This window comes from Rattus norvegicus, chromosome 10, assembly GCF_036323735.1.
Source record: "Rattus norvegicus strain BN/NHsdMcwi chromosome 10, GRCr8, whole genome shotgun sequence".
Taxonomy (NCBI): Eukaryota; Metazoa; Chordata; class Mammalia; order Rodentia; family Muridae; genus Rattus; species Rattus norvegicus.
Genome location: NC_086028.1, coordinates 60,857,435 through 60,883,060, shown reverse-complemented (window position 1 = coordinate 60,883,060; position 25,626 = coordinate 60,857,435). Strand labels below are relative to the sequence as shown.

General features: G+C 50.9%; 2 protein-coding genes across 6 annotated transcripts in view; both read right to left on the bottom strand.

Annotated features, from left to right (window-relative positions):
- Slc43a2 (solute carrier family 43 member 2) overlaps positions 1–9,340 on the bottom strand; it is a 45,393-nt gene extending 36,053 nt beyond the window's left edge. Inside the window, exons 1-2 of one of the 5 annotated variants that reach the window (XM_039085518.2) lie at positions 8,825–9,340; positions 7,134–7,334 (exon numbers count right to left, since the gene is read on the bottom strand). In XM_039085518.2, coding sequence (XP_038941446.1) covers positions 7,134–7,293 — 160 coding nt within the window. In that variant the 5' untranslated portion in view covers positions 7,294–7,334; positions 8,825–9,340. Of the gene's footprint in view, positions 1–7,133; positions 7,335–7,514; positions 7,982–8,124; positions 8,279–8,824 lie in introns of those variants that run through there. The other 4 variants (XM_063268680.1, NM_001105812.1, XM_063268679.1 and 1 more) reach the window with 4 other exon arrangements.
- A 3,925-nt stretch (positions 9,341–13,265) lies between these two features.
- On the bottom strand, positions 13,266–25,567 carry Scarf1 (scavenger receptor class F, member 1). The gene is made up of 11 exons (NM_001107022.1): positions 25,448–25,567; positions 25,094–25,152; positions 24,752–24,853; positions 23,391–23,913; positions 19,577–19,795; positions 19,064–19,192; positions 18,163–18,266; positions 17,909–18,026; positions 16,355–16,476; positions 16,115–16,261; positions 13,266–14,488 (listed from the first exon to the last, which is right to left on the bottom strand). The coding sequence occupies exons 1-11, from the start codon at positions 25,558–25,560 to the stop codon at positions 13,653–13,655; spliced, it is 2,472 nt and encodes an 823-aa protein (NP_001100492.1). The 5' UTR covers positions 25,561–25,567; the 3' UTR covers positions 13,266–13,652.
- Positions 25,568–25,626: the final 59 nt, after the last annotated feature.

The window sequence follows — 25,626 nt, the reverse complement described above, 5'->3', positions numbered from 1 at the left end:
AACCAGACCCCAGTAGCCAAAAAGATCAAGAGTGGTATGGAACTAGGACAAGAAGAACCAAGCTGAAGACAGGGATTTAGGGGAATCAGAGCCAGGGCTAACAGCCTGAACCCTCACACAAACAAAACCTTTCGGGCCAGGCCCCTGCCACCTTCAATCCCCTTTCCAAGACATCCTCCACACTGACAACCAAAACACACGGCAAACAGGGTTCTCCCAGCCCGTTGGTCCCATGTGTTGCCGTGGCTGGCAGGTGTGAGGAGGGGCTGGTTTCAGGTGTCAGCCCTGGCAGCAGAGCAGGAACTGGACCTGCAGTAGGGGGACAGGGCCTCCACCCAGCAGTGAGCATTCTTTCCTCAGCAATCATGCAGGTATGGGGCGGCCAGCACAGATGAAATACAGGGGGAGGAGGGCACTCTGCCCGCTGGGAGACCGGACTGTGGCCACCAAGGGTCTGCAGTCAGTTACGTGTGCTCAAGAACTTCAAGAGCCATGAGCTCCCTGGTGACACAGAGCAGGGGAGGAAGGAGGGTTTTTTTTTTTTTGGGGGGGGGGGTGGCACAAGGTGGGTACAGCCTATTGAGAGGCACTCTCCCCTAGAGTTCCCCAGAGTCCATCCATGACTCTTTTGTTTGTTTTTCTAGACAGGGTTTTTCTGTGTAGCCCTGGCTGACCTGGAACTTGCTCTGTAGACCAGGCTGACCTTGAACTCAGGGATCTGCCTGCCTCTGCCTTCTGTTTACTGAGCTCAAAGGCCTGTACTACCATGTCCAGCTTCCACTGATTCCTGATGGAAAGAAGATAAAATCTCAAGGCACTGGCTAGCATGTGGCTCAGAGGTATGGTACCAGGTCCTGGGTTCAGTTCTCAGCATTGCAGTGTAATTAAAAAAAAAAAAAAAGTTAAGAGCTGGACAGATTGCTCAGTGGTTAGAGCACCTGTTGCTCTTGAAGAGGACCCAGGTTCAGTTCCCAGCACCCACATGGTAGCTCACAACCACTGAAATTCTAGCTCCAGAGCACCCAATGCTTTCTTCTGACCTTAAACGTCACCAGGCACAAGTATGCTGCACAGAAATACATTCGGGCACAATATTTGTACACGTAAAATACAATAGATCTTTTAAAAAATTTTTTTCTAGTCCTAAAATGGGCCAGTGATGTAAGTCAGCAGATAAAGGCACTTGTCACCAGGCCTGACAGCTTCAGTTTGATTCTCTGGACCCTACAGTAGAAGCAAAGAACAAATTCCTGCAAATTGTTCACTGACTGCTACATGCACACTGTGGTGCATGCCCCCCACCCCAGTAAGCACATGAGGACGAGTATCTGAAGTTAGTTCATGATCTGATCAGTCTGCAACTAGACACAGGGCTTCCGAGGAGAGGGCCTGGGGCAGAAGCAAGGATGTCTGCCTTTCATTATGCTACAGTCACTATGCCCAGGAACAGGTACCAATTCTTCAAGCCACCAGTATCTGTTCTTAAATCCTGCCAACAGGGCACCAGGCCTCTCCTCACTTGCCTTCAGAAAGTGATGTCTAACAGCAAATGACCTGGGACTTAGGGGCCGAGTTAGGGTCTTTTTTCTCTGGGGAGCTTGAGTGTCCCTTGCATAGAGAGAAAACTGAACCTTCCAGGAGCCTAGCCTTCTGTTAGCAATAAACAGCCCACACAAATCCTCTCAGTCCCACTAGGTGCCCACTCATACCCAGGCTGCTCCTGCCTTCTCTTCTCCCACTTGGCCACAGAAAGCCAGGAGAGGGACCAACACTAGGAAGTGTCAAGCCCCAAGGTGTCCCCGGCTCAGTCTGGAGTGCAGCCAGCACCAACCCAGCTCAGGCCAGCCTGTTTGGGTGACCCCTACACCTGTTTACTAAACAGGTGTCTCCACCGTGAAGTGGTCAGAACAGCCCAGGCTAGCCCCACCAGGGAGGGCAAACAACAAGACAGGCAAGAAACTGGTGTGCCAGTGTGCTGCGATGGGACTGGCTGCCAGGGCCAGGGAGAGAGAACAATGCCCTGCACTGTTGGCCCCTCACAAACAAAATCCTAACAGAGGAGGCAAAGGAGCCATGAGGGTTCTGTGACCCCACTCAGGGCTCCCCTTGACTTCTTTAGGGTCAGAGAGTGTCCTCCTCTCAACCCAGGCAAACAAAGAGAGTGGGGAACTCCAGAATATCCCCCTGATGGTGCTAAGGAAACAAAGAGGCACACAGATGGAGACACCCCCAAGTTCCTTAGCAGTCCTTTCTCTGGCTAGTGACTGGGCCCCTCCCTCCACGGCGCTGACCCCGGGCCAGCCCTCCTGAGGGTACCTGCCCCAGCATCCCCTGCCTCTCTTCTATCCTTAGTCTATCCGGCAACAGGAAGCAGCATGTCAGCCCAGCAGGGGAGATGTGGGTGAGAGGTCGCCTAAGCCACAGAGCAAGCAGGAGGCAGGCAGGGCTCACAGAGTACCACCGCCCGGCCCTCTGATGGAGGCCCCAGGAGCAGCAGCCTCCTGCAGGCAGCCTGCTGAGGCCTGGCCACTGTGCTCTGTAGTAGGCATTCCTCAAGCCACTCAGCGCCCTCTCAGTCTGACCCCGTATTCCACACGGTCTCCAATGGAGACGTCAGGGAAGGAGACTGACTGTGCCCTCCTGATCCCCATGGGTTAGAGGCAGTTCTGGAAGGCGGAGAGAACAAAGCTAGGCAGCACCAGAGGCTCTTCCTATCACCCAGTGAGAACGGGGCTGTCCCTCCGCTCTCTCACAAAGGCATGGAAAGCCAACCCAAGCAGACAGGACCTTCATGAGACACTAAGACAAAATAGGCCGACAGATGTTAGGGAGGGAAATCAGGTCATGAGAGGGTGAGGGTGGTGGTGACAGCCAAGGGTACGCTTTACGAAACGTTTTAGAGGCTGTGGGTACAAGCTTTTAGTCCACTTACTGTTTCTTTTGGACTTTTTCTGAATTCAGAATAAACTAGGGGTGAGCTAAAAAAGGTGTAGATAAGTGGTAGAACCGGCACACGTGAAGCCCTGCGTTTGCACTGGGAAAAAAAATGAAAAACAAACAAGGGGTGGAAGAAGTTAAAACAAGTCCAGGGAGGTGGTTCAGGACTGTAATTGTTCACTGCATTCCGGAGGCCAGCCTGGTCTACACAGTGAGTCCTCCAGAGGTGAGGGTCTTGCTTCTCGGCGTCAGGGTGAGAGGTCCTACCAGGTACTGACTGTGTGGGCCAGGAGCACAGAGCTGAGGGGGGGGGGGGGATAAAGCGCTCTCTATGCAAACACTGAGCACTAGCATCAGATCCACGCAGAAGCCATGGAAAAGCTCTGAGCTCTGGGCTCAATAAGAGACCCGGCCTCAATAAATAAAAGGGTACACGGAGCAGGCGATGGCGGTACACGCCTTTAACCTGAGCACACAGAGGCAGAGCTCTGTGAGTTCAAAGCTAACCCGGTCTACAGAGCAAGTGCCAGGACAGCCAAGAACACACCACACGGAGAAACTGTGTCTGGGGTGGGGACATAAGGGGTGGGGACTGGAGAATGACTGAAGAAGAATCTTCAAATCAACTTGCACGTGCACACACGTGTCCATAGATGTGAGAGCACTCACATGTACACACAGAGTGGGGGTGGGGGGTGGCCGGCCACCTTCCTGTTCAGAGCTACGCTGAAGTCTAGCAGGGGCCCCAAAGCTTTCTGTCTCCTGCCCTCATTCCACCCACATTCACACCCAGCATGTAGCAAACCCTCAGCCATCACAAGAGCCTCTGAGAGGTTCACTGGATTCTGGCAGTCCTCTGCCTCCCTGGCTTCTTTCTGGCCTTGAGAATAAAATCCAGTTTTCCCTGCCTCCCAGCCCTTCCACCTACCCAGTCCTCTAGCTCCCTTCTGTGCCAGTCCTTTCTGTTTTCCCCTCTGAGGTGTAGCTATATACTACTCTGGCTCCCCCAATACCAGCTCACCCTCCATTACCCTCTAGGCTTGTGCCTTAAGTTTAGGGAGGTCTCCCACTTGGCCACAACCAGATCCCCACTGCTGGTCTTCTCCCCACCCCCTACTCCCACCGCCCACCCCCCCACACTCAAGGAGGCAGAGGCAGGTGGATTGACCAGCCCAGTTGACACAGAGAATTCCTGGTCAGCCAGAGTTATGGGAGGAAACCCCGTCTCAGAAAACAAGGACCCCAAATCTACTAAAGAACAACAAAAAAAAACAAGGGAAGAAGTCATGTCGGGCGAATGGCAACGGTGGTCATATAGAAGCCAAGGGGCTTAGCTTGGGAAAGCCCCACTCTTCCTGGACTAGACACTCAATGGCCTACAGCAGGAGGACAAGAGAACTCTAGTTGCTATCACCATTACTGCCATCACACAAAACTCATGAAATGCCCAGGCCCAGCTCCCGAGCTCCTGCCCAGGATACGGAAAAAGCAAAGCAAGCTACTGGGCCACAGAGAGGTAAGGGATTCCTTTCCTTCCTCCACATCACCAAACTGGAACCCAACACCGTGTTTGTAGCCAGATTCTGGCTAGAGTCCCAAAGCCTTCAACAGGTTCAGGCAAATTTCCTTCGGGGAACAAATTCACGCCATCAATCTTAGAGACAACAAAAAGCTGAGACATCCGAGTCTCTATCAGTCAGTTGCATGCAGGTCAGCTAGTTAAAGGCCTAAAGCAATCAACTCCCCCATCCACCAGGGCTGCACTGCAAACCTTGACCCTAGCTTTGCCAGACACTCCCAGTCAAGGAAGCACAGAGGTTTCTGGCCCTAAAAGTCAACAGGTTCCCGGGACTCCGCAGAACAAGGAGGCTGGAGAGATAAGCTGTGTGGAATCAGCAGGCCTTCCCGCCGAGGATGCTAGGTCAGCGAGTTTGCCAGATAACCAGAAAAACCAAAATCAGACTCGGGGCAAAGGCATAGGATAAGAAGTTGATGTTCAACCCACGATCCTGACCCTTTCCCCTTCACTCTGGTTTCTAGGAGTGACCTGTCAAATCTCTCAAGAGCTTAAATACCAACTCAGCATTCTGCTGGCACAATCCTTGGACTCCCCTCACCCAAAGGAAGGAAGAAGACAGAGTTTTCCCCAGGAAAGCAGTTTCCAGCTCCATGTTGCCCATACCATCCGAGAAATTGTGTAAAAGTGGACAATCTGATGTCACCAGTGCCATGAGTCAGGAAAAAAAAAAAGAAAGAAAGAAAAGGAAAAAAAACCTGACCACAGCAGCCCTCTGGTCAGGATAAGGTACTAAAAGTTTCGCCTGGGGGCTGATTTTTTTTTTTTTTAATTTCTGTTTTTTAAATCCCCAGTGTATCCTGTAACAAAGGGAGAAGAAAGAGTCAACACTCCCACCTGTTCCTTTCAGAGGGGCCTTTAATCTCCTGACATCCCTGAAGCAAAACAGAAAGCTTGGTCAAGGAACAAGGTCTGACTCTTGTCTCTCAAGATTTCTTGCTGATGTGGGGAAAGACCTGCCAAGAACCCTTAAGGCTATTAGGAAATATTTTTGAGTGCTAAAGGCTGAAGGTTGATTATCAACGATAGGCTTTCTGCCCTCTCCCAGGTGGCCTTTGGATCCCTCCCTTTCTCCTGCCTTTACCCTCTCCTACTAGGCTCTGTACACTGAGGATCCTCTGGGCAGATTAGAGAAGGGAAGGGAAGACTGACCGCTGACTCAAGTCCAGGCAGTGGGAGTGGGCCTGAACTTTCTGGTAAGAGTGAGAGGCTGGGTGAGGCAGCACAGGCTTGTCAGCCCATCACACAGGAGGAGACGAAATGATTACAAATTAAAGGCTAGCCTGGGCTACATAGCCAGATCCTGTCTCAAGAACAAAAGACAAAACAAACAAAAACTCTTTAGAGCCCAGCAATAATGGTGCAAGCCTTTGATCCCAGCACTCAGGAGGCAGAGGCAGGTGGCTCTTTGAGTTTGAGGCCAGCCTGGTCTACGGAGCAAGTCCCAGGACAGCCAGGGTTACACAGAGAAACTGTATTTAGAAAATAAATAAATAAATAAATAAATAAATAAATAAATAAATAAATAAATAGCCTGCTTCTTAGAGGTGACACTCAGGGCACTGATGACTACTTGCCACCAAATCTGTCAACCTGAGTTTGGCCTCATGAATTCACATAGTGGAAAAAGAGTGTCAAAAACCCAAAGTCGTCCTCTGTCTTCCGTAGTTCTGCTCGCCCCATAAATGAATAAATGTAAGAAAAACATTTAAAGTAAAAAATAAACTAAGAGGACTGTAGAAATAAAAAGACATTCCAGCAGAGTCAAACCTGGGCCAGCTCCATCAAACAAGACTTAGGTATGGGGTGGGGCATGGACAAGAGGCAAAGACTACAAGAAGCAGTTCTTACCAAGGCTGCCTAGGAAGGGGAGAGGAAGGCGGCTGACTCGGCTTTACCGATGACCCTACCACACTAAGGCAATCAGGGTGGGAAGAAAGACCCGAGTGGAAGAAGGAAGGGTGGGGTGGTGTGAGCCAGCTTCAGCCTGCCTTCAGCCTTTACTGGAGCTACCCGAGCATCCTTTTACCACTGTCTCCCTTCCTCTTCCTCTCTCTGTTTTGAAAGCCACTGAGATGTTCTCACAGTTCAGGAGAGGAAATGGCCTTTGGAGAATCATAAAGCAGTAAAAATAGACAAGAAATTATATCTTGGCAAGCCCTTAAGGAGACTCCATAAGGTCCTGACTTAAAAACATGTAGGTCTAGATGAACCTTCCTTCGGGTGGAGGCTAAGCCACTTCCTCTCTCTTGCTGCACCCCGGCCTATGAGAGTTCCTCTTTCTTACACATGTTTACTGCAAGCTAAGCAATGCTACAGGCCTTGGAAGATCAGGAGGCCAGCAATGTTCCTGATTGCACGCAGCGGTCTATTAGTCTATTAGTCTGCAGCTTGGGCAAATGGAACACTTGTCCCAGCCTCAGTTTCTCCATCCACAAACAGGGACGATGATAATGATATGTACCCAGAGAGCTGGATGAGGATCAAATGGGGTTTTTGGCACTTAGAGGCGCTGTGCAGCAAGCAGGCATAGCTGGCTTAGATCTTCACCACCAACCGCCCTCTCCCAAAGACCCAATCCACTCCAGGAACCTGCCCCTGACCGAGGCGCCCATCTCACCTGGTTTCGTACACAGGTAGGAGTAAAAGCCCTCCGACTTGAGCATGATGAGCAGCGAACCCCAGCCCAGGAGGACTGCCGAGAAGAGGAGGTTTTCCAACACAGCAGTGCAGGCCATCCACCAGCGGCGCCGATGGGCAGTGGCCAGGGTGGGCGCCATGGTGCGGTGTGGCGGTGGCCGGGCTCCGGCTCTGCAGACACCTGCGCACAGACCTCAGCTTCAGCGGTGGCTCTACCCAAGCCGTGTGACCGCTGGCGCACAGCGACCAGCCTGTCAACCCCCTGCAGCCAAGGCTATAGGTGCAAGCCGCAAAAGAAGAGAACCCTAGCCCTGTCAGGGACCTGGGCCACCCCGAACCCACAGCTGCCTGGTACCGCTACCTTAGGACACAGTGGAGTCCTGCTGGCCAAGAGGAAAGGCTTCTCCCTTAGTTCACTCGGAGGTAAACTGAGGCATGGCAGCTAGAAAAGGGCTAATGTATGCTCAAGGACGTGGAGTTGGTCCTGATCCCAAGCAAGACTGAACAGCTACTTTGGTGGCCGGAAAGGGAGGCAGTTCGCAGTAAGGTCACCTGAGCAGAGGCACACCTGAGAGCTGCCACTCCCAGGGACCCTGACAGGCTCCCTCCCGCCCGCACTCGAGACCCTTCCTTAGAGCTAGTTCCTTCAACCACAAAATCAGCACCGGGAGCCCCGGAACGGCCCGCCCACGGCGCTTTCATTGGCGGGACCGCACAGGAACTGCCCCGCCATTGGTTAGTGTTTAGGTCGCTAGGCGCTACCGCCACGCGAACCCCGCATGGGAGAGGCGAAGCCGGTTCAAACCGGCGGCGCGAGCTAACCGTGTGACCCCCGTGTCGGGCTGTTACCCCGGCAATTAGCCCGTTTCCATAGAAGCGGATCCCGTCCCTCTGTCCTCCGTGTTCTTTTCCTTACGTCTCCCTCCCAGTGAAGTCCCTCTGATAACATGCGCCTTCCCTCTAACACCTGCCTGTGAGCAGCTTCAGGTTCCCGTACCCTCGTCTGAGGCCCGGATCCTGGGAATCCAGCTCACCCAGCTCCTACAGTGTGTGTCGGGCCCGCCCGGCGCCTTTTCTGTCCCCTTTATTTCCAGCCCTTTTATTCCTATCCTAAGATGAAAAACACTGCTGCCCGTTGATTGGCTGAGTGGGGCTGGAAACAGGCATCGGCCAATCAGCAGCTACCCGCCCGCCCCCCGGCGAGCAGAAGCCGGTTCCGGCCGGACTTGGAGACAAACAAGAGGAATGGGGGGGCTGGGGGGCGGCTTGGAACGGCCCAGCTCTACCCAGTTAAACTGGAGTGCCCCTCGACCCGGTGGCCCCGCGGGCATCGCCCCACGCCCTTCTCCGAGCCCTCTTCCTTGTCAAGTCCCTGGGTCAGCGTTTCAGGGAGTCTTGGTCCACAGCGAGCTGGGCTCCAGCACCTTGCGGTTCGGCCCGCAGTGTAGACCACCGTCCTCGCTTGGGGAGAACCAGAGCCGGATGCTCCAGCTCCATAGGCCATTGCCGCCCTTTTGTGCTGTGTTTCCCGGCCTGCTCCTTGGGCTTTTGTCCGGGTTCCTCGCTACCTAGCCCCAGTTGTCCTATCCAGGCTCTGTCTACGGGTATCAGAACGCCCCGAACCCAGGTCTTGGCATCGTTCCTGCATCCCTGGTAGATCTCCTGACTCACCCGGTCCTTGCCCTCAGGTGCCTCCTGCCTGGTCTTTAATCGGTGTCCCTTTAAGATCTGTAGTCAGGATTTCGGACCGAGACGCCCCTGGTCCTCCATTCAGACGTCACCATCCCCATCCCGTGCCCTCTTTTTTCTCGGTGCCCTCAGAGACCGGTCAGTGTTCAGGCCGGTCACCTTGGCATGCCCTGCCCTCCTCCTTTCCCAAATGACTCTTTCATGTGGCTGGCACACTCTTCCACCCTTTATGCTGTGAGCAATCCGGAGCACCTAGTCTAAGTCTGGCTTTGGAGGGCGCGATAGATCGCTAGGGGTCTAGAGAGCTCCCTCCTTTCTGTATCATCAGCTGAGCTGCGCTGCTCTGAAGACCTGCCTGCACCGGAGGTGGAGCATCAGCTCGAAAGATTTAGCTGTCCGGCTGAGTCTCCCTGAGGAGGCAATAGCCTACCCTCAGAAAACACTCGGTATCCCTCAGATTCTCCACATTTAAAAGGCCGGCTTCCTTTAGGGCTGAGGGAGTCCCTAGCAGCCTGGCTCGGCTTCCCTCAGCTTGACTGCGCCCCCTGGCGCCCAGAACCTTCGCTAGCCAGTGCATGCTCTCCCAGACTGGGTCTAGGCTTGCTTTTGGGTTTGGGGCCTGATGACCTACTGTGCAGAATCTCATAAGCTCCAAATTGGACCTACCACCTACCGATAGATTAAGCCCTTCAGTCCTTTCCCTAAGCAATGTGCTTGAGGACTTGAGTACCTTTTCCAGATATATCTAAAAATGCCCCCCCTTTTAAAATTGTGACCCTCTTCTCCCTCAGATGGGCGCGCGTGCGTGCGTGCGTGCGTGTGTGCGTAGCTGTCCTGGAACTCGATATGTAGACCAGGCTGGTCTCTGCCTCCTACTACTGGGGAGTTCGAAGGCATCCTACTGATACATCTAATGATGTTAGACACTGTGAACTTAACTTTTCAACAGAATAGTTAGATTTTCTACTGTGAGTCTCCCCCTTCCCACTGACCCCACTGCACCAGTATAACCTGGTATCCTGTTTATCTTATCTGCCCTTTTCTGTTCCTGGGACACGACTATTCATCCAGCAATCTCTGCATCACATATCTACTCCACAGTGAATTGTAGGAAATGTAAACCTGACCTTGATAAACCTGACCTATTGCTAGGTCCTGCAGAAACTCTCTACCTTATTCTTGGAGATAAAGTTTAAGTTCCCCAACTGACTGAACCATGCTGCTTCCTACACAGCAGCCTTTTCCTCCCCCTGCTCCTGGATGCTCCACTCCTGTGGGATTGCCAAGGTTCTGGCTTTGTGCTGCTTTCACCAGTGGCCCTTTCTTAGGCAGCGCCTAAGCCTTCCTAGCCACTCTCCTTGCCGTTTGCCTTCTTTGTCTGCTGACTGTGGTGCCTTATAATGTGTATCCCCGTTTTCCTCTGGCTGTGAGTTCCTTGGGGGCAGATATGCCTTAGTCCTAGGTGCACAGTATGAGTCATGGAAGGAAAACACGAGCAAGTGGAAAGTACCAGGTTCAAGGACAGAAGATCACCGAGTGCTGCAAGGATGGTGGGAGGGTCAGTGATAATGGCCTTTTATTGATAGCTAAACTAGTACTCCATGCTTTTACACTGGGAGCCACTCAATCCCCAAGACTGCCCTGGATATAGCCATTATCTGTATAGTCCAGATGGAAAACAGGAGTTAGGTGGCTTTTTCAAATAAAACAAGACATCACTGTTGAGATGAAACTATGATTACTTCTCCTCCTCCTTATTTGTATTTTTTTTTAAGATTTTACGTACATGAGTACCCTGTAGCTGTCTTCAGACACACCAGAAGAGGGCATCAGATCTCATTACAGATGGTTGTGAGCCACCATGTGGTTGCTGGGAATTGAACTCAGGACCTCTGGAAGAGCAGTCAGTGCTCTTAACTGCTGAGCCATCTCTCCAGTCCATATTCTCATTCTTTTTAAATTGAGAGAGCCCAGGCTAAAACTTCAGGACGTTTGGCAAGTCTTAAAGAAATAAGTCAGGAGGAATAGGAGTTCAAGAACAGCCTTATCACAAAATGACACAAGGCTCAGCAGACCATCAGAAGAGGGGTCCCACAAACGTGTATGTGCATACTGCACACAAAACGTAAAAACCAATCAGATTGAGGAGAGCACATCCTCAATGTATAAAAGGGACTTACAAATCATCAGAAAGGACGAGTGCCGCCCCATCTGAAGTCGTGAGTTCAAGCCAGGCGTGATGGCACATATTTAATCTCAGCACCAGGGAGGTAGAGGCAGGAACATTTAAGTTCAAGGCCAGCCTGGTCTACACAGAGTTCCTGGCCAGTGCTGACCAGGGTTATCCATTGAGACCCTGATCTTTATTCTTTATTTGTTTAATTTGTTTTTTGTTTGTTGTTTTTTGTTGTTGTTGTTGTTGTTGTTGTTGTTGTTGTTGTTGTTTTTCAAGACAGGGTTTCTCTGTAGCCCTCGCTGTTCTGGAGCACACTCTTTAGGACAGGCTGGCCTCCAACTCAGAGACTGTCTCTGCTTTCCAAGTGCTGGGATTAAAGGTGTAAGCCAAGTCTGGTGGCTCATACCTCTAATCCCAACACCCAGGGGAACAGAACAGGTGGATTGCCTTGTGTTCCAGGGCTGCCTTGGATGTGGACTGAGATCCAGGTCAGCCTAAGCAACAGAACAAGACTTTCAAAAACCAAAGATTTAATATAATCAGATACTGTGTAGAAAAATATGCGACCACTTTAAAGGTCTGAAAAGGTTGGGGATTTAGCTCAATGGTAGAGCGCTTGCCTAGGAAGCACAAGGCCCTGGGTTCGGTCCCCAGCTCCGGGGAAAAAAAATAAAGGTCTGAAAAGAACCTCCACCTTAATATGAGCATAGTAAGAAGATATCTTTTTTAAAGTTTCCAAGTGTTTTGACTAAATGTACGTAATATGCACCACAGTATGCATTACCCATGAAGGCCAGAAGAGGGCACCAGGTCACCTGGAACTAGAGTTAACTGGCTGAGTTGCCAAGATGGGAAGCAAATCTGGACCTCCTCAAAAGCAGCAAATGATCTTGTTTGGTTGGTTGGTTGGTTGGTTGGTTGGTTGGTTGGTTGGTTGGTTGGTTGGTTTGTTTTTGTTTTTTGTTTTTTGTTTTTTTGTTTTTTGGTTCTTTTTTTTTTTTCTGGAGCTGGGGACCGAACCCAGTGCCTTGCGCTTCCTAGGCAAGCGCTCTACCACTGAGCTAAATCCCCAACCCTGGTTGGTTTTTTTGAGACATGTTTCTCTGTGTAGCCCTGGCTGTCCTGGAACTTGCTCTGTCCACCAGGCTGGCCTCAAACTCAAGAGATCTTCCTGCTCCTGCCTCCCAAGTGTTAGAATATCAAAGGCGTGCACCCACCACAGCCTGGCATTACCAAAAAAAAAAAAAAAAAAAAAAAAATTCAGGAAAAAAATGTAAAGAGAAGTGGGGGTGAGTGGTGTGGTAGACAGAAGAGCAGATGCCAAGTAGGAGTGAGAGCCTGGGCCCACCCATCTTCAGCATCAAAGGAAACAGCAATGAATGGCGGGAACTGCGCTGTGCTCCCCCACCCTGTTAGTGACTTTATATCTGCACATACCAAGTTCTTAAACCTTTAAACGTATTTCATATGTATGTTTGTTTTGCATGCATGAGTGTTCTGTAAGTGGCTTCGTGCCTGATTTCCTCAACGAGCTGTGAGCCACCATGTGGTGGCTGGGGACCAAGCCCAGCTCCTCTGGAGGAGCAGTCAGTGCTCTCACCCACTGAGCCATCTCTCCAGATCCACCTAGCAAATATTTTTGAATAACATATCTAGCCATTGTGTAGAGATCAACTGTAAGAAATAGCTGCTCGCTGAGCTGATGTGTAACTCAGCTGGTAGCTTGCCTAACCATGCATGAAGCCCTATAAAAACAGACAACTAGGGGCTGGAGAAATGGCTCAGAGGTTAAGAGCACTGCCTGTTCTTCCAGAGGTCCTGAGTTCAATTCCCAGCAACCACATGGTGGCTCACACCCATCTGTAATGGGATCTGATGCCCTCTTCTGGTGTGTACAGTGTACTTATATATAATACACAAATAAATCTTTAAAAAAAAAACAAAAACAAAAACAAAAAACAGACAACTCAGGTTGTACAGGCCAGCACTTGAGGATCATAAACTCAAGGGCATTCTCAGTCACAGAGCATGTCTGAGACCAGCTTGGGCTGTAAGAGAGACCCTGTCTCAAAAGAGGATGGTTAGTGAAATGGCTCAGTGGTTAGACGCACTTAGGTCACAGGCCCAGTTCCAGCCCCAAACTGACAGGAAGGAACCACAGAGAATTGGCCACTGACCACCAAATGCAGGTCGTGGTACATACCTCCCCCAAATAAATAAATTATAAAGTTTCTAAAAGAAATATTTGTTTAATCAAACTTTATCATCAAACATCTAGGTTGTTTTCCATTTCAGAAGAAAAAAATGTTTTGAAGTGATGAATAGTCTTGGGATGGAATCCAGGACAACGGAGGAAAAGCCCTGTAGCCGTCTCCTCCTTCCTCTGACCCTGTTACACAGGGTCTCCGCTCAGGCCTTCTAGTCCCACCTGGGGACACAGCCAGGGCCAGACCCACAGCCAGCTGGCCTCTAACCCTTGCCTCTTCCAGGGCAGAGTTTCTGTCTAGTCTGTCTCAGCTTTGGCATCATTTTCCGGCACAAAGCCCAATCTGGTCCACATCAGCTTCAGCACCCTGCTCTCACTGCATCCTGTATCCCCAGCCACACTCTTCCCACTCACCAAACTCAAGGTCCTCAATGCTGCAGCATGGGCACAACATTCTCATACAGGGGCTCCTCCTGTTCCTGTTCTTCAGCCTGCTTCTGGGAACCCTGCTCCGGGGAACTGCTTCCAACGACTGGCTCCTGGACTGTCCCTAAGCTCTCAATGCCATCTCCCAGACCTCTGGATGCTTCCTCTGGCTTAACTGCGGTGGACTCCATGGCCCCGGAGAGCACAGCACCTGGAGCTGAGCCAGAGCTCTGGGACAGCCCGGAGCTGGCCTGGTTCCGACCCAGAGATCGGCGCAAAGGCTTAGGGATGGCACTCTTTACCTTGGGCGCCGCCTGATCTTTCTGGTAGTTTCCCAAACGACGAAAGACAGACCAGACAGGGCCCTCAGGTTTCTGGGGTGTCCCTGCCAGCATATAGATAGTGGCCACAGACCCTGAGCTCTCCTGGATGCCTCCATCGGTGGTTTCCACACATTCGGTCACTGTCCGGCTACCAGGTGGAAGTTGGCCGTGACTAGTGGCAGCATCTCCAGAGCTTGTGGCTGTAGGAACATCCTCTTCTGGGTTTTCTTGCTCTGGGCCTGTAGACTCCTCAGCCTCTTGCCCTTCAGGACGTGGCTGAGCACCTCTGGAGAGTCTCTTGGGTTTTCGTATGGGGCTGGAGAGATCCCCAGAGCTTCGGCCATTTTGTGGTGCAAACTTAGTGCCTTCAGCAAAGGAGACGGATGGCCTCTTGGCCCGAGCCAGGCTGGAGGTGCGTGGGATGGGGAATGGTGTGGAGGCGTCCTCAGGGGGAGGGAAGGGGCCTCCAGGAAGGCTGGCTGCTGGTGATTCTTCTTGGGTCATAGGGACTGTCTCTGCCAAGGGAGAAAACAGAAGAACTTCAGCTGGGTACGCTGCTCTAATCCATTCTACGGGGGTGCGGAATCTTCCCAGAGACAGGAAAGAATGAGGTGGGGAGAGGATGGTGTAGTAGACACCTCTCCTTTACTCTTTTCTCTCTACCCCTCCTTGACTTGAACCACTGCACATGGTTCCATTTATCCAAAACACCATCACTGCTGCCTAATTTTCCCTTGGCCAGTTCCTACCGACTCAGCTCAACATAGCTATTGCCAACAGGTACATTCCTTAACCCCAGCTACCCGCAGCACAGGTAGCTTCAGAGTCTCTCCTTCTGTTTGCATGCCCCCACTAAAGCATGACAGTTGTGGCCGTCCTCTGAGCCAAGCAACTGCCATGTTGGAGTGCTGTCCTGTGCTCTTGGAAAAAGATTATCCGGGGCTGGGGATTTAGCTCAGTGGTAGAGCGCTTACCTAGGAAGCGCAAGGCCCTGGGTTCGGTCCCTAGCTCCGAAAAAAAGAACCAAAAAAAAAAAAAAAAAAAAAAAAAGATTATCCCAGCTGGATTTGCTGACTGCTTACATGCCCTCATGGAGGGATGGGGTAAGAGACACTTACTCGAGCCTCCAGCCTTCCCTATCACCCTTTGGATGCAGCTGTACCTTAATGGCATGAGGCCTCTGGAGAGGGCTAGAATATGTCAGCTGCAGAACATATGGGAGAGGAGGGCTCTAGCACGTGACTGGGTAAGTCCACATCCCTATGGGAAAAGGCTTTCTAGATATGGCCTTTATAGATAAGGCTTTATAGATATTGCAGGGAGGACCAACTGTATCCTGTAAATAACCCTTCTCCTGTGCTCTGTATGAAACCCAATAAACTCACCAGTCCCCAGAATGAGCTTTGATAGCATCGTGTCTTGGTTTGTTGTTGGGACCTTAGTTTTAGGAGAAGGGGTAGAGGTTGCTTATGTCTCCCCCTGGGAAGGAATTTTAGCAATGATGACCCATTCTGTCCTCTATTGTCAGGTGACATCTCTTTTTATATCTATCTATCTACCTACCTATCTATCTACCTACCTATCTACCTATCTACCTACCTACCTGTCTGTCTGTCTATCTATCTACCTACCTGTCTACCTATCTACCTACCTATCTACCTATCTACCTACCTACCTGTCTGTCTATCTATCTATCTACCTACCTGTCTACCTATCTACCTACCTACCTGTCTGTCTGTCTGTCTATCTATCTATCTATCTATCTATCTATCTATCTATTTATCTATCTATCTATCTTGAGACAGAGCCTCTTTGCAGGGAGCACTCCTGGCTCCCTGGAGCTCACGATGTAGACCAAGCTGGCCTCAAACTCAAACTCACAAAGATCCACCTGCCTGGGCCTCCCAAATGCCAGGATTAAAGGCGTGTGCCACTGTACCCGGCATGACATTATTCTTTTTACTGTTCGATACAAGCTTAGTGAGGACAGGATGTTCCTTTGTTCTGAACTCATTCTCAGAGCCAGAAACAGCAAGTGGTAGAGAACAAGCACAGACATCTGTCAAAGGAACACAGAAGGTGCCACCGTGGTGGTCGTGGGGGGCAGGGCTTCCTGGGATGAGTGGGCAGTCTGGGGCTACCTTCTCGAGGTGGCATGAAGTAGGCGTGAGCTTCGTCCTCTTCTCCAGAGTCGGGATCAGACGAGAAAGAGTCGTCAGAGGCCCAGCCAGCAGAGGGTGGCTCGATGAAACTGTGGTTGAAGGGAACCTCTGGATCATGGTGAGAAACTGCAGGGGTTCCGGGTCAGACGTAGGCCTTGATGGGAAGCCTTGTCCCATCTTAGCCCTCGACTCCTGACCCTGACCCCCGGTGCCACTTACCTGTCACCCAAGGTAGCTTGTAGTTACTGAGGGAGCCACAGGGCAGTGCCGAGCCCAGGCTGGTGAGGGCCCCCCACACCTGCTGCTTCATCCTGAAAAAGGCAGCTCCATTTCTCTCAGGCCTGAGAGGGAGGCAAAGAGCGGGCGATCAGTGCACAAGGCCCAAGGAACCCATGTCAGACTGGCAGGGCCTGTCACGTGACAACATCTGCTTCAGCGGCACTGCACATGGATGACAGAATAAAATCCAAACCACGGAGTCCAAAATCTAAACCCCCAGAAGGCAACATAGCTCTACCACAGGCCGCGATCCCTTCTGCAAACTTCCATCTCCAAAAATGTTTACATTGTGATTCATAACCGTAGCAAAATTACAGTTGTGAATGGCAATAATTCTATGCTGGGGGTGGGGGGAGGCGGTCACCATAACAGGAGGAACTGTGTCAAAGGGTCACACGGCCGTAGGAAAGTTAAGAACCACTGCTCTAGAGCCAGGCGGGGCTGAGTAGCCATGTCGGCGCTGATTTCACTTTTCCTGGCCTCCGTTGTAAATCTGACAGGTTTGGCACGGCCCAGAACCGAGTACTAGGACTAGATACCTGCAATGGTTTCTCACAAATGTACGTCTTAGGAATATCATCCTAGCGGAAGCCCACTCTTCACCACTCACTCTACTCCATCTCCAAACTGGAGTGACAGTTTGTCAGAGGATAAGTCCTCTTCTTCTGGAGGGTAGGAGTGGGCTGCCCCCACCTCTAGGCTATATCCTCATTATGAATGCCTGCAGCACAGAGGACAAAGTCAAGGACCAGGGTCTAGTATGGTGGCATACTCCCAGACTCCTAGCATGCGCGTGGCTGAGGCGTGAGGACGTCCAGTTCATGACAGCCTGAGCTACCTAGTGAGGTATTTTATCAGAAAGCAAGCAAACCAACAAGGCTGAGGGTGAGTTCCGAGGTAGAGCATTTGCTTGGTACGAGCAAGCCATGGCTCTCACTCCTAGCATGATGGAGGAGAAAGAGCCCTGGGTAGAGTCCAAAAAGCCAGGCAGGGCCTCTGAGAACCCACGTACCTCAGCATCTTTGTAAACTGAAGAAACCAACCGTCTCACCACCACATTCCCTGTTCTAGACTTCCACGATGTGGTGTGTCCAAGGGACCAAGAGATACGAAGACGAACACATTCTCTTGGGCCTCACACGGTCCTTCCTCCATAATCTACCCTTCAGGCTGTGCTCTCTGCAAAAGCATGGCTCCGACTTCTCTGTCCCTCTCTTTCTTGACCGTTTGAAATCTAGTCTCTTCCCTTCTCTCTGAGCTGTATGGGTTCTCCTCTGTCCCAGCTCTTGCAGCGCCGTCATGAGCTCAGCCTTCTGCTGCAGGTTAGGCTCCGAGTCCCCTGCCACGCAGTACTCCTGCTCATGTGACTCAGACACGTCCTTGTTGGCAAGACAGGTAGTTCCAGGCTTTGGTCTGTACCAGGCAACTCTACCTAGAGTGACAAGTTCAGTCCTTCCCCACCCCAAAGGAACGTGCGTAAGGACCGGAGTTTACCTGTCCTTGGGGTCCAGTCGGGAAGCTGAGCAGCAGTAGACACAGCAGATAATGCCCATGAGGAGCAGCAGCAGAGGTACCAGGATGCCCACAATGAGGGCATTTTTACCATGTGGGCCTAGGAACATGGGAGATGGTCACACATTCAGGGCCTTTGAGGATCCTGTCTCTGGAGTGTGCCCAATCCTTCCCTGCTGCTGAGACTCCTGTAGCCCATGGAAATGATCAAATGTTCCCATGCTCCCTCCACTTACCCAGCTGGCAGGCCCCAGACTCAGGGTGGCAGAGCCCCTCTGGGCATTGGCAGGGCATAGAACAGTTGTTTCCGTGGAAGCCAGAAGGGCAGGAACTATTGCAGCTAGGGGTACATAATAGGAAAGGCAGGCTGAAGGCACCACAGAAGGATAGCAAAGTAGAGTTCTGGATACCGTCCCCAGGTCCTGCCAGGAGGCCCTTCTAAGCCACATCCCAAATGGCCCTAAGATGTTGAGAGTGCTTCACTCTAGAGGCTTTGGGTGATAGCCCTTATCCCTCAGACTTAATGTGGGAGAAACAAGATGCCTTGCATCGAGACCAGCCCTGCTCCTCACTCCCTGGACCTCCATCCCTTTCTTTGTAAAACAGGTCCTCTCCACTGGACCCTGTGTGTTGTCCTTCAGAAGGATACCCGCCTGGAGTTGCTGACTGCTTGGCACCTGAAGAACTAGAGGAGCGACAGTGGGATCTGGGTCCCACCCCTAAGCAAGCCCTCATCCGAATGAGGCACTAACTCCTTTTTCTTTTCCTCCAGATATTTTTATTTTCCTTTAAAAATTATTTTAACTTTTTCTACCTTTTTTATTTTTTTAATTTATTTATTTTTCTTCTTCTTCTTTTTTTTTTTTTTTTTTTTCTTTTCGGAGCTGGGGACCGAACCCAGGGCCTTGTGCTTGCTAGGCAAGCGCTCTACCACTGAGCTAAATCCCCAACCCCTATTTTTTTTTTTAGTCCTTTTAGATTAACCCACCCCACACAGGAGAACTAACATCTTTATGACCGGGTGGGAAAGAGGGTTTCTGGGAAGTGGAGAGGCTCAGTGGGGGGAATTTAAGAAACATTACACAGAGGTCTGACCTCATCTCCCATAATGCCGTGTCCCCAAGGCCTAGTTCTTACCTGGTCCCCCAGTAGCCAGCACTGCAGACACATTCCCCAGTCACCGCATTGCAAGTCCCCTGAACACAGGCAGGGCAGGTAGAGCTGCAGCCCTTCCCAAAGGTACCAAGGGGACAAGGTTTCTCACACCTGAGGTTACATGAGGGAAGCAGGACTCAGAATTGGGAGGGCAGGAAGTCCTGTAACCTCTCCTATGTCTTCCTGGGCATGGGGTCCCAAAACGGCCATTCCCCTGCAGCAAAGCTCAAGTATACATGGCCTTGAAGCTAGAGCCAAACCCAAGTGGGTGACAAACTACAGGTCTCTGAGAGAGAAGGAAAGGACTAAGGAGGAGGCAGCTAGACGAACACCCTTCCCAGAGCCCCCTCAGAACTTCTGCTTCCCCTCAGCCCCGCCAGGAGGCAGTTCCTGAGCTGTGTGAACTGAATTTTATGCAAGTGGTGGTCTCCCAGAAAGAACAGCTGAAAGGAGGGGTCAAGGAGAAAATGTGTTCAGAGCAAGGAAGCCCTTCACCTGTGCCCCAGCCAACCAGGGTCGCAGCGCTGGCAGTGCCCAGTTTCCACTTGACAGGGCTCTTCAAGTCGGCAGCGGGGGCACTTCCCAGTGCACCTCTCACCAAAGGTGCCTGGAGGACATGGCTGCTTGCACTGAGTTCCGTTCCAGCCCGGCTTGCAGGACTCACAGTTGCCGGTGACTGGAGAGCACGTGGCATTCGGCTCACAGTGGCCACAGCTGGCAGAGAAAGGGATCATGGGAGCACTGGGGTCAGACCGAGTGCCATACTTTACTGCCTGTGAACTGCCCACATGGTCAGGCCTACAGGCACTGGAAAAATCCGGGTCCCAGATGTACCACGCAGGCTGTAGCCTCAGTTTCTCCGTGTTGTGCACTGGAAAGTTTTTTTTTTTTTTTTTGGTTCTTTTTTTCGGAGCTGGGGACCGAACCCAGGGCCTTGCGCTTCCTAGGTAAGCGCTCTACCACTGAGCTAAATCCCCAGCCCCTCTAGCTCACTCCTGACTCCCTGCTCTGTGACTCATCCTTCCCTGGGCTCACAAAGGATGCTGTGAGCCACCAGCTGAGCCAGAGCAGCCAAGTTCCCTCCCACCCCTCACTTCCCTCCCACTCAGCCTCCCCGCCCTCCAGCCCTCCCTCCTCCCCACCCCACCCTCCCCCGAGCTGTCCTTTCTCGGCTGTTCCCATACCACACAATCTCTGAGGTTAGGACAGAGTGGCTGGTTAGGACAGAGTGGCTGCGGGCAGAGACACATGTCACATAAGAACCGCTTAGGAGGCTGCTGAGAGGAGAGTCACTTAAGCACAGGAGTTTGAGATTAGCCTGGGTAACATACAGAGACTCTTTGCTTTTTTATTTAATTTCTAAGGGTATATTAGTTTAACTATAATGAAAAAGCCTACAGATTCATTCTTCTTGAACACACGCATGGTACATTACAGCTTTCAGAGCCAGTAGAAACCCTTTCTTTCTTTTTCTTTTTATTAACGTGTATGTGTATTTTGCTTGCATGTATGTCTGTACACCACTTGAGTGCCTTGTGACCATGGAAGCCAGAAGAGAGTTTCAGCTCTCCTGAAACTGGAGTTACAGATGATTTCAAGCCATCAAGTGTGCGTGCTGAGAATCGAACCCTGGATCTCTGCAAGAGCAGTCAGTCCTCTTCACTGCTGAGCCACCTCTCCAGCCATCCAGGATTCTGTCTTTGTAAAAGACAAATAATGCTGCCTTTAATTCCAGCACCAGAAAAATCATACAGCAGGGCAGAGGCAGAGGCAGAAGAGCTCAGGTCTCTGAGTCTGAAGTCAACCTGTATAGTGAGATCTTGTCTCAAAAAGCAATACATAGGTGCTAGAGAGATGACTCAATAGTTAGGAACGATTACTGAACCAACAGTGGTTCTCAGCCTGTGGGTCACAACCCCTCTAAGGACATTGACATCCTCTTACGAGGGTCACATAGCAGATATACTGCACATCAGCTATTTATATCACAATTCATAATGGTAGCAAAATTACAGTTATGAAGTAGCAATGATGATAATTTTATGGTTGGGAGGATCACCACAACATGAGGAACTGTATGAAAGGGTGGGAGCTTTAGTAAGGTTGAGAACCACTGTTGGTATGGGGTTCAGTTTCCAGTACCCACACGCTGACTACAGCTATATATAACTCTAACTCTAGGGGACCTAGTGTCCTCCTCTGGACTCTGCAGGCATTCAGTGCACATACATACATGCTGGCAAAAAACTCACGTGTGTAAAATAAAAAGAAGGATCTAAAGAAAATTATTAAAAAATACATAAATGAAAAGATAAAGAAAAATAGAAATTATTTCATCATGGTAGTTTCAGGATTAAGTCTATCATAATTTCCCAGTGATGCTAATGGGAATTTGATTCCTCTCTGCTGATACTTAATCATCTGGGATCCATTATCAAGGAGAAAGAGTGATCATAAACTCAGTATAGCTGAGCTGGGTGTGGTGGCCCATGTTCACAATTCCAGCACTTCCGAGGCAGAGGCAGAAAGACCTCTGCAAAGTGAATAGTGGCCTGAGATACCCAGAAAAGACATTGTCTTAAAAAAAATCATTTTGGGGGTTGGGGATTTAGCTCAGTGGTAGAGCGCTTGCCTAGAAAGCGCAAGGCCCTGGGTTCGGTCCCCAGCTCCGAAAAAAAGAAAAGAAAAAAAAAATCATTTTGTCTGATTCTGACCAGCATTGGAGGCGTGTGTGTGTGTGTGTGTGTGTGTGTGTGTGTGTGTCTGTGTCTGTGTGTCTGTGTCTGTGTCTGTGTGTGGTGTTTATTACAAGCTGGAAGTGGTGGTTTGGACCTGAAGTCCTAGCACTCAGGAAGCAGAGGAGGGAAGACTGGCTGGGTTATATAGTGAGTCCCAGGCCTGTCTGAGCTACAGAGTGAGACCATGTCCCAAAAATATGAAAGAAAAAGGGTCGGGGAGCTGGCTGCTGTGGTCAAGGTCTTGGGAGGTGGAGGAAGGAGGATCAGGAGTTTGAGGTCAGTCTAAGCCACAACAGATTGGAACTCACACCAAAACCAAACCAAACCAAACAAGAGAGAGGAAGGAAGGAAGAAAACAAAGAAAAAGACTGTAGTACATTCCTACTCGTTCTTAGGAAAGGCTGAGTTTGTGTTTTCTCCTTACATTTGGATTCATGTTGTTTCAAATACTCACTATGGAGTATGGGATATAATATCTTGCTCTCTATTTTGCTTCTGACTTTTCTGGTATTGGAAACTGAACCTAGGACTTAGTGCATGCCAGGCCAGCTTTCTACTACTGGGCCGCATCCCCAGACCCATTCTTTGTTCTAAATGAAGCTTATTGCTACTATGTGAGGGGGAGGGGCATCATCAACAGTGTCTTCATGTAGCCCAGGCTAGCCTCAGACTTGCCTGAGAGGCTTACCCAGCCCCAACAGGCTGGACATCGATTTGTGTTAGTCTTTTTGAGTCTCACTTATATAGTGCTGGCTGACTTGAACTTGTTATGTAAACCAGGCTAGGAACTTGCAACCTCACAGGGAATCCTCTTGCTACTGAGTGCTAGGATTACACACACACACATACACACATATACACATACATAATACATACATTCACATATACATATACACATACATACATACACACATACATATATACACATACACATACATACACACAGACAGACAGACATATACACAATACATACACATACTTGTACACACATACATACACACACAGACAGACATATACAAAATACATACACATACATGTACACACATGCATACATACATACATACACACACACACACATACACACTTTTTTTTTTTGAGACGGAGTTTCACTATGTAGTTCTGGATGTCCTAGAACTACATAAACCAGGCTGGCCCCAAACATGCAGAGATCAACCTGCTTCTGCTCACCAGAGCTTGGATTAAAGGCATATACCACTGTGCTCAGAAAAAAAAATACGTTTGTGTGTGTGTGTGTGCGTGCGTGCGTGCGTGTGTGTGTGTGCACTTACTGGTCAGCACAGGGCAACAGATGTGTGTCCTGAGAACACCACTCAGGGCCTCTGAAAGAGCAGCACGATGAAGTCTTAACTACTGGGCTCTCTCTCCAGCCAGTGGTTTGTACTTTTTAACATTAATGGGCTGAGAAAAGAAGGCATAAGTAGACCTAGATGCATGGACGTGTTCTGTGTTTCTTTCATCCTTGCCTTGTATATATTTTGGAGATTGCCTGCGACCTCCCTCTGTACACCTGTTTAGTTTCTTGCCCACCCCTTACCCTGTTGCTGGCTCACCTTTCTTTGCACTGCGCTCCATAGCGGCCGGGCTTGCAAGGCAGCTCACAGAGGGCTCCTTGGAAGCCAGGAGGGCAGGAGCAGTGGCCGGAAGTAACGCTGCATTGTCCTCGCACACACTGGCACCTGCGACTACACTCTGGACCCCACCAGCCCTGCAGGCAGGTGCAACGGCCGGAGTCCTGAAGGCAGGGCGAGGTATGGCAGTTGCAACTGAAGCTGCAGCGGTGGCCCCACCAGCCCGTCGGGCATATGCAGGCTCCAGTGACCTGGTCACAGCGCGCTAATGGGTTGCATTGGCAGGGGCGACGACACGTAGGTGACCACCAGCCGGGGTCGCAGTGGCACAAGCCCGTCTTTGGGTCACATTTTCCGTGGGGGCCGCAGGTGCAGGGGAACTCACAGAGCTTGCCCCAGTAGTTGGGTTGGCACTGGCACACACCCGTGGCTGGTTCGCACTGGCCACGTGGATGGCAAGGGCAGGTCTCACGACAGTCGGGGCCCCAGTACTGGCCTGGACAGCCTGTGAGGTTAGTAATGGGAGATAATCGGGTTCAGGGCTGGGCACAGGTCCTTGCCCTGACCCTTCCTCAAGTAAGAGGATACTAGTTTGATCTTCAAGAGCCAAGGACAGACCCTGAGAACATCTGGCAGCCTCTCCTCCTGGGACTCAGCTCACTTCCGGCCCCAGATTCAGATGACAAAACCCTTAGTCTTGGCTTAGCCTCCATTTCACATTCCAGAACACAGATCTTGAGTTTGACAGGCCAGGCTCACAGGTGGATGGGATGTCACTCATGTCCCTTCCCTCTCTCTGCTAAGGTGTCCCCCTGTCCTTGGCTATCACCAGCATCTGAATTTTAGGTAGAAGATGCCTACCAGGGTGGTAGGAAAGTACATATGTCCCCTTCCAGTCCAGGGATTCTTGGTACCTGCCACTTGCCCCTTGAGAGCCTAGTTCTAGGCACCTTCTTTTACCCACCATTCAAGTATGAGGTATAGTTGGAGAATCACAGGTCCACCCCTCGGCGTCTCTTTATTAATCTTTACTGAGAAGTTAAAAGGGAAGGTGCCCGATAGCCCAGGGCCATTTCCAGGATCATTTCTCACTTCTGAGCCCATTTCCTAAGCAGAGCTTGGGGAATTCTGACCTTACCCACTCTATGTTCACCTCTCTTTTCTTTTTTCTTTCTTTTTTTTTCAGAGCTGGGGATCGAACCCAGGGCCTTGCGCTTGCTAGGCAAGCGCTCTACCACTGAGCTAAATCCCCAACCCCAATGTTCACCTCTCTACTTGCTTTGCCTGCTTCCTGCCCCTTACCCAGTTCTGCCCAGAAACTTCACCCAGTTGTGAAAACTCACGGGAGCTGCAATGGGCTCCGAAGAATCCAGGTTTACATCGACAGAGGCCCGGCTTCACACACACCTCATCTTTCTTGCAGGCATCAGGCCCCTCACAGATGGCTGAAAGACACCCCACCCAGGCTTGAAAGGACTGGGGACAAAAAGTAAGGGGCACCCCTGGGCCTTTCACCCACTCCTGGGGTTCTGCTCCCTTCAAAGCCATCCTTAGTGCTGGAGAGGGGTAATGTGTCACAGGGTGGACACTGCTTCCAGAGCTTAGGAGGGGACATAGAGTAGAAAGGTTGCCACTGGGTCACATCCTTCCTTTTCCTTGGCTAGGGGACTGTCCTGGCTACTCACGGATGGTGCATTCTTGGTCCTTCTGCCTCCAGCCCGAACAACACTGGAGCTCAGAGGGGCTGTGGGGTAGAAATGGGGCACCAGGGCCCCATAGCATGGGTCACCGATGCTGGCTGAGATGTGGGATCTTCCCCAGCTCTCCTTAGGAAATTTAGCCCAGTGTCACAGGCCACAAGTCACGGTGTCCATCCCCGCAACCCTTCTTTTTCCCTTCCCTGACCTTCCTACCATCTGCATGATGGCCTCTCAAAGTTCCCTTCCTTGAGGCTCATGGCTTCCCACCCACCTCTTTATTTTCCAAAATGACGCAACACTAGTCAGCCACCACATCAGTCGGACTCCCACAAGACCCACCTGCTGCCTATACAGACGTGCTGACCAGCTGGATCTAGCGTGGATCCCTGGATCTCCCGAGTCCAGAACAGCAACAGTGAGAACACCAGCCCTAGTCCCATGGCGGTCAGCATAGTAGGAGGGCCTGGTTTGATCTGGTCCCACAGCTCCCAACCCCCTCCCTACTTCCTCCCAAGGCT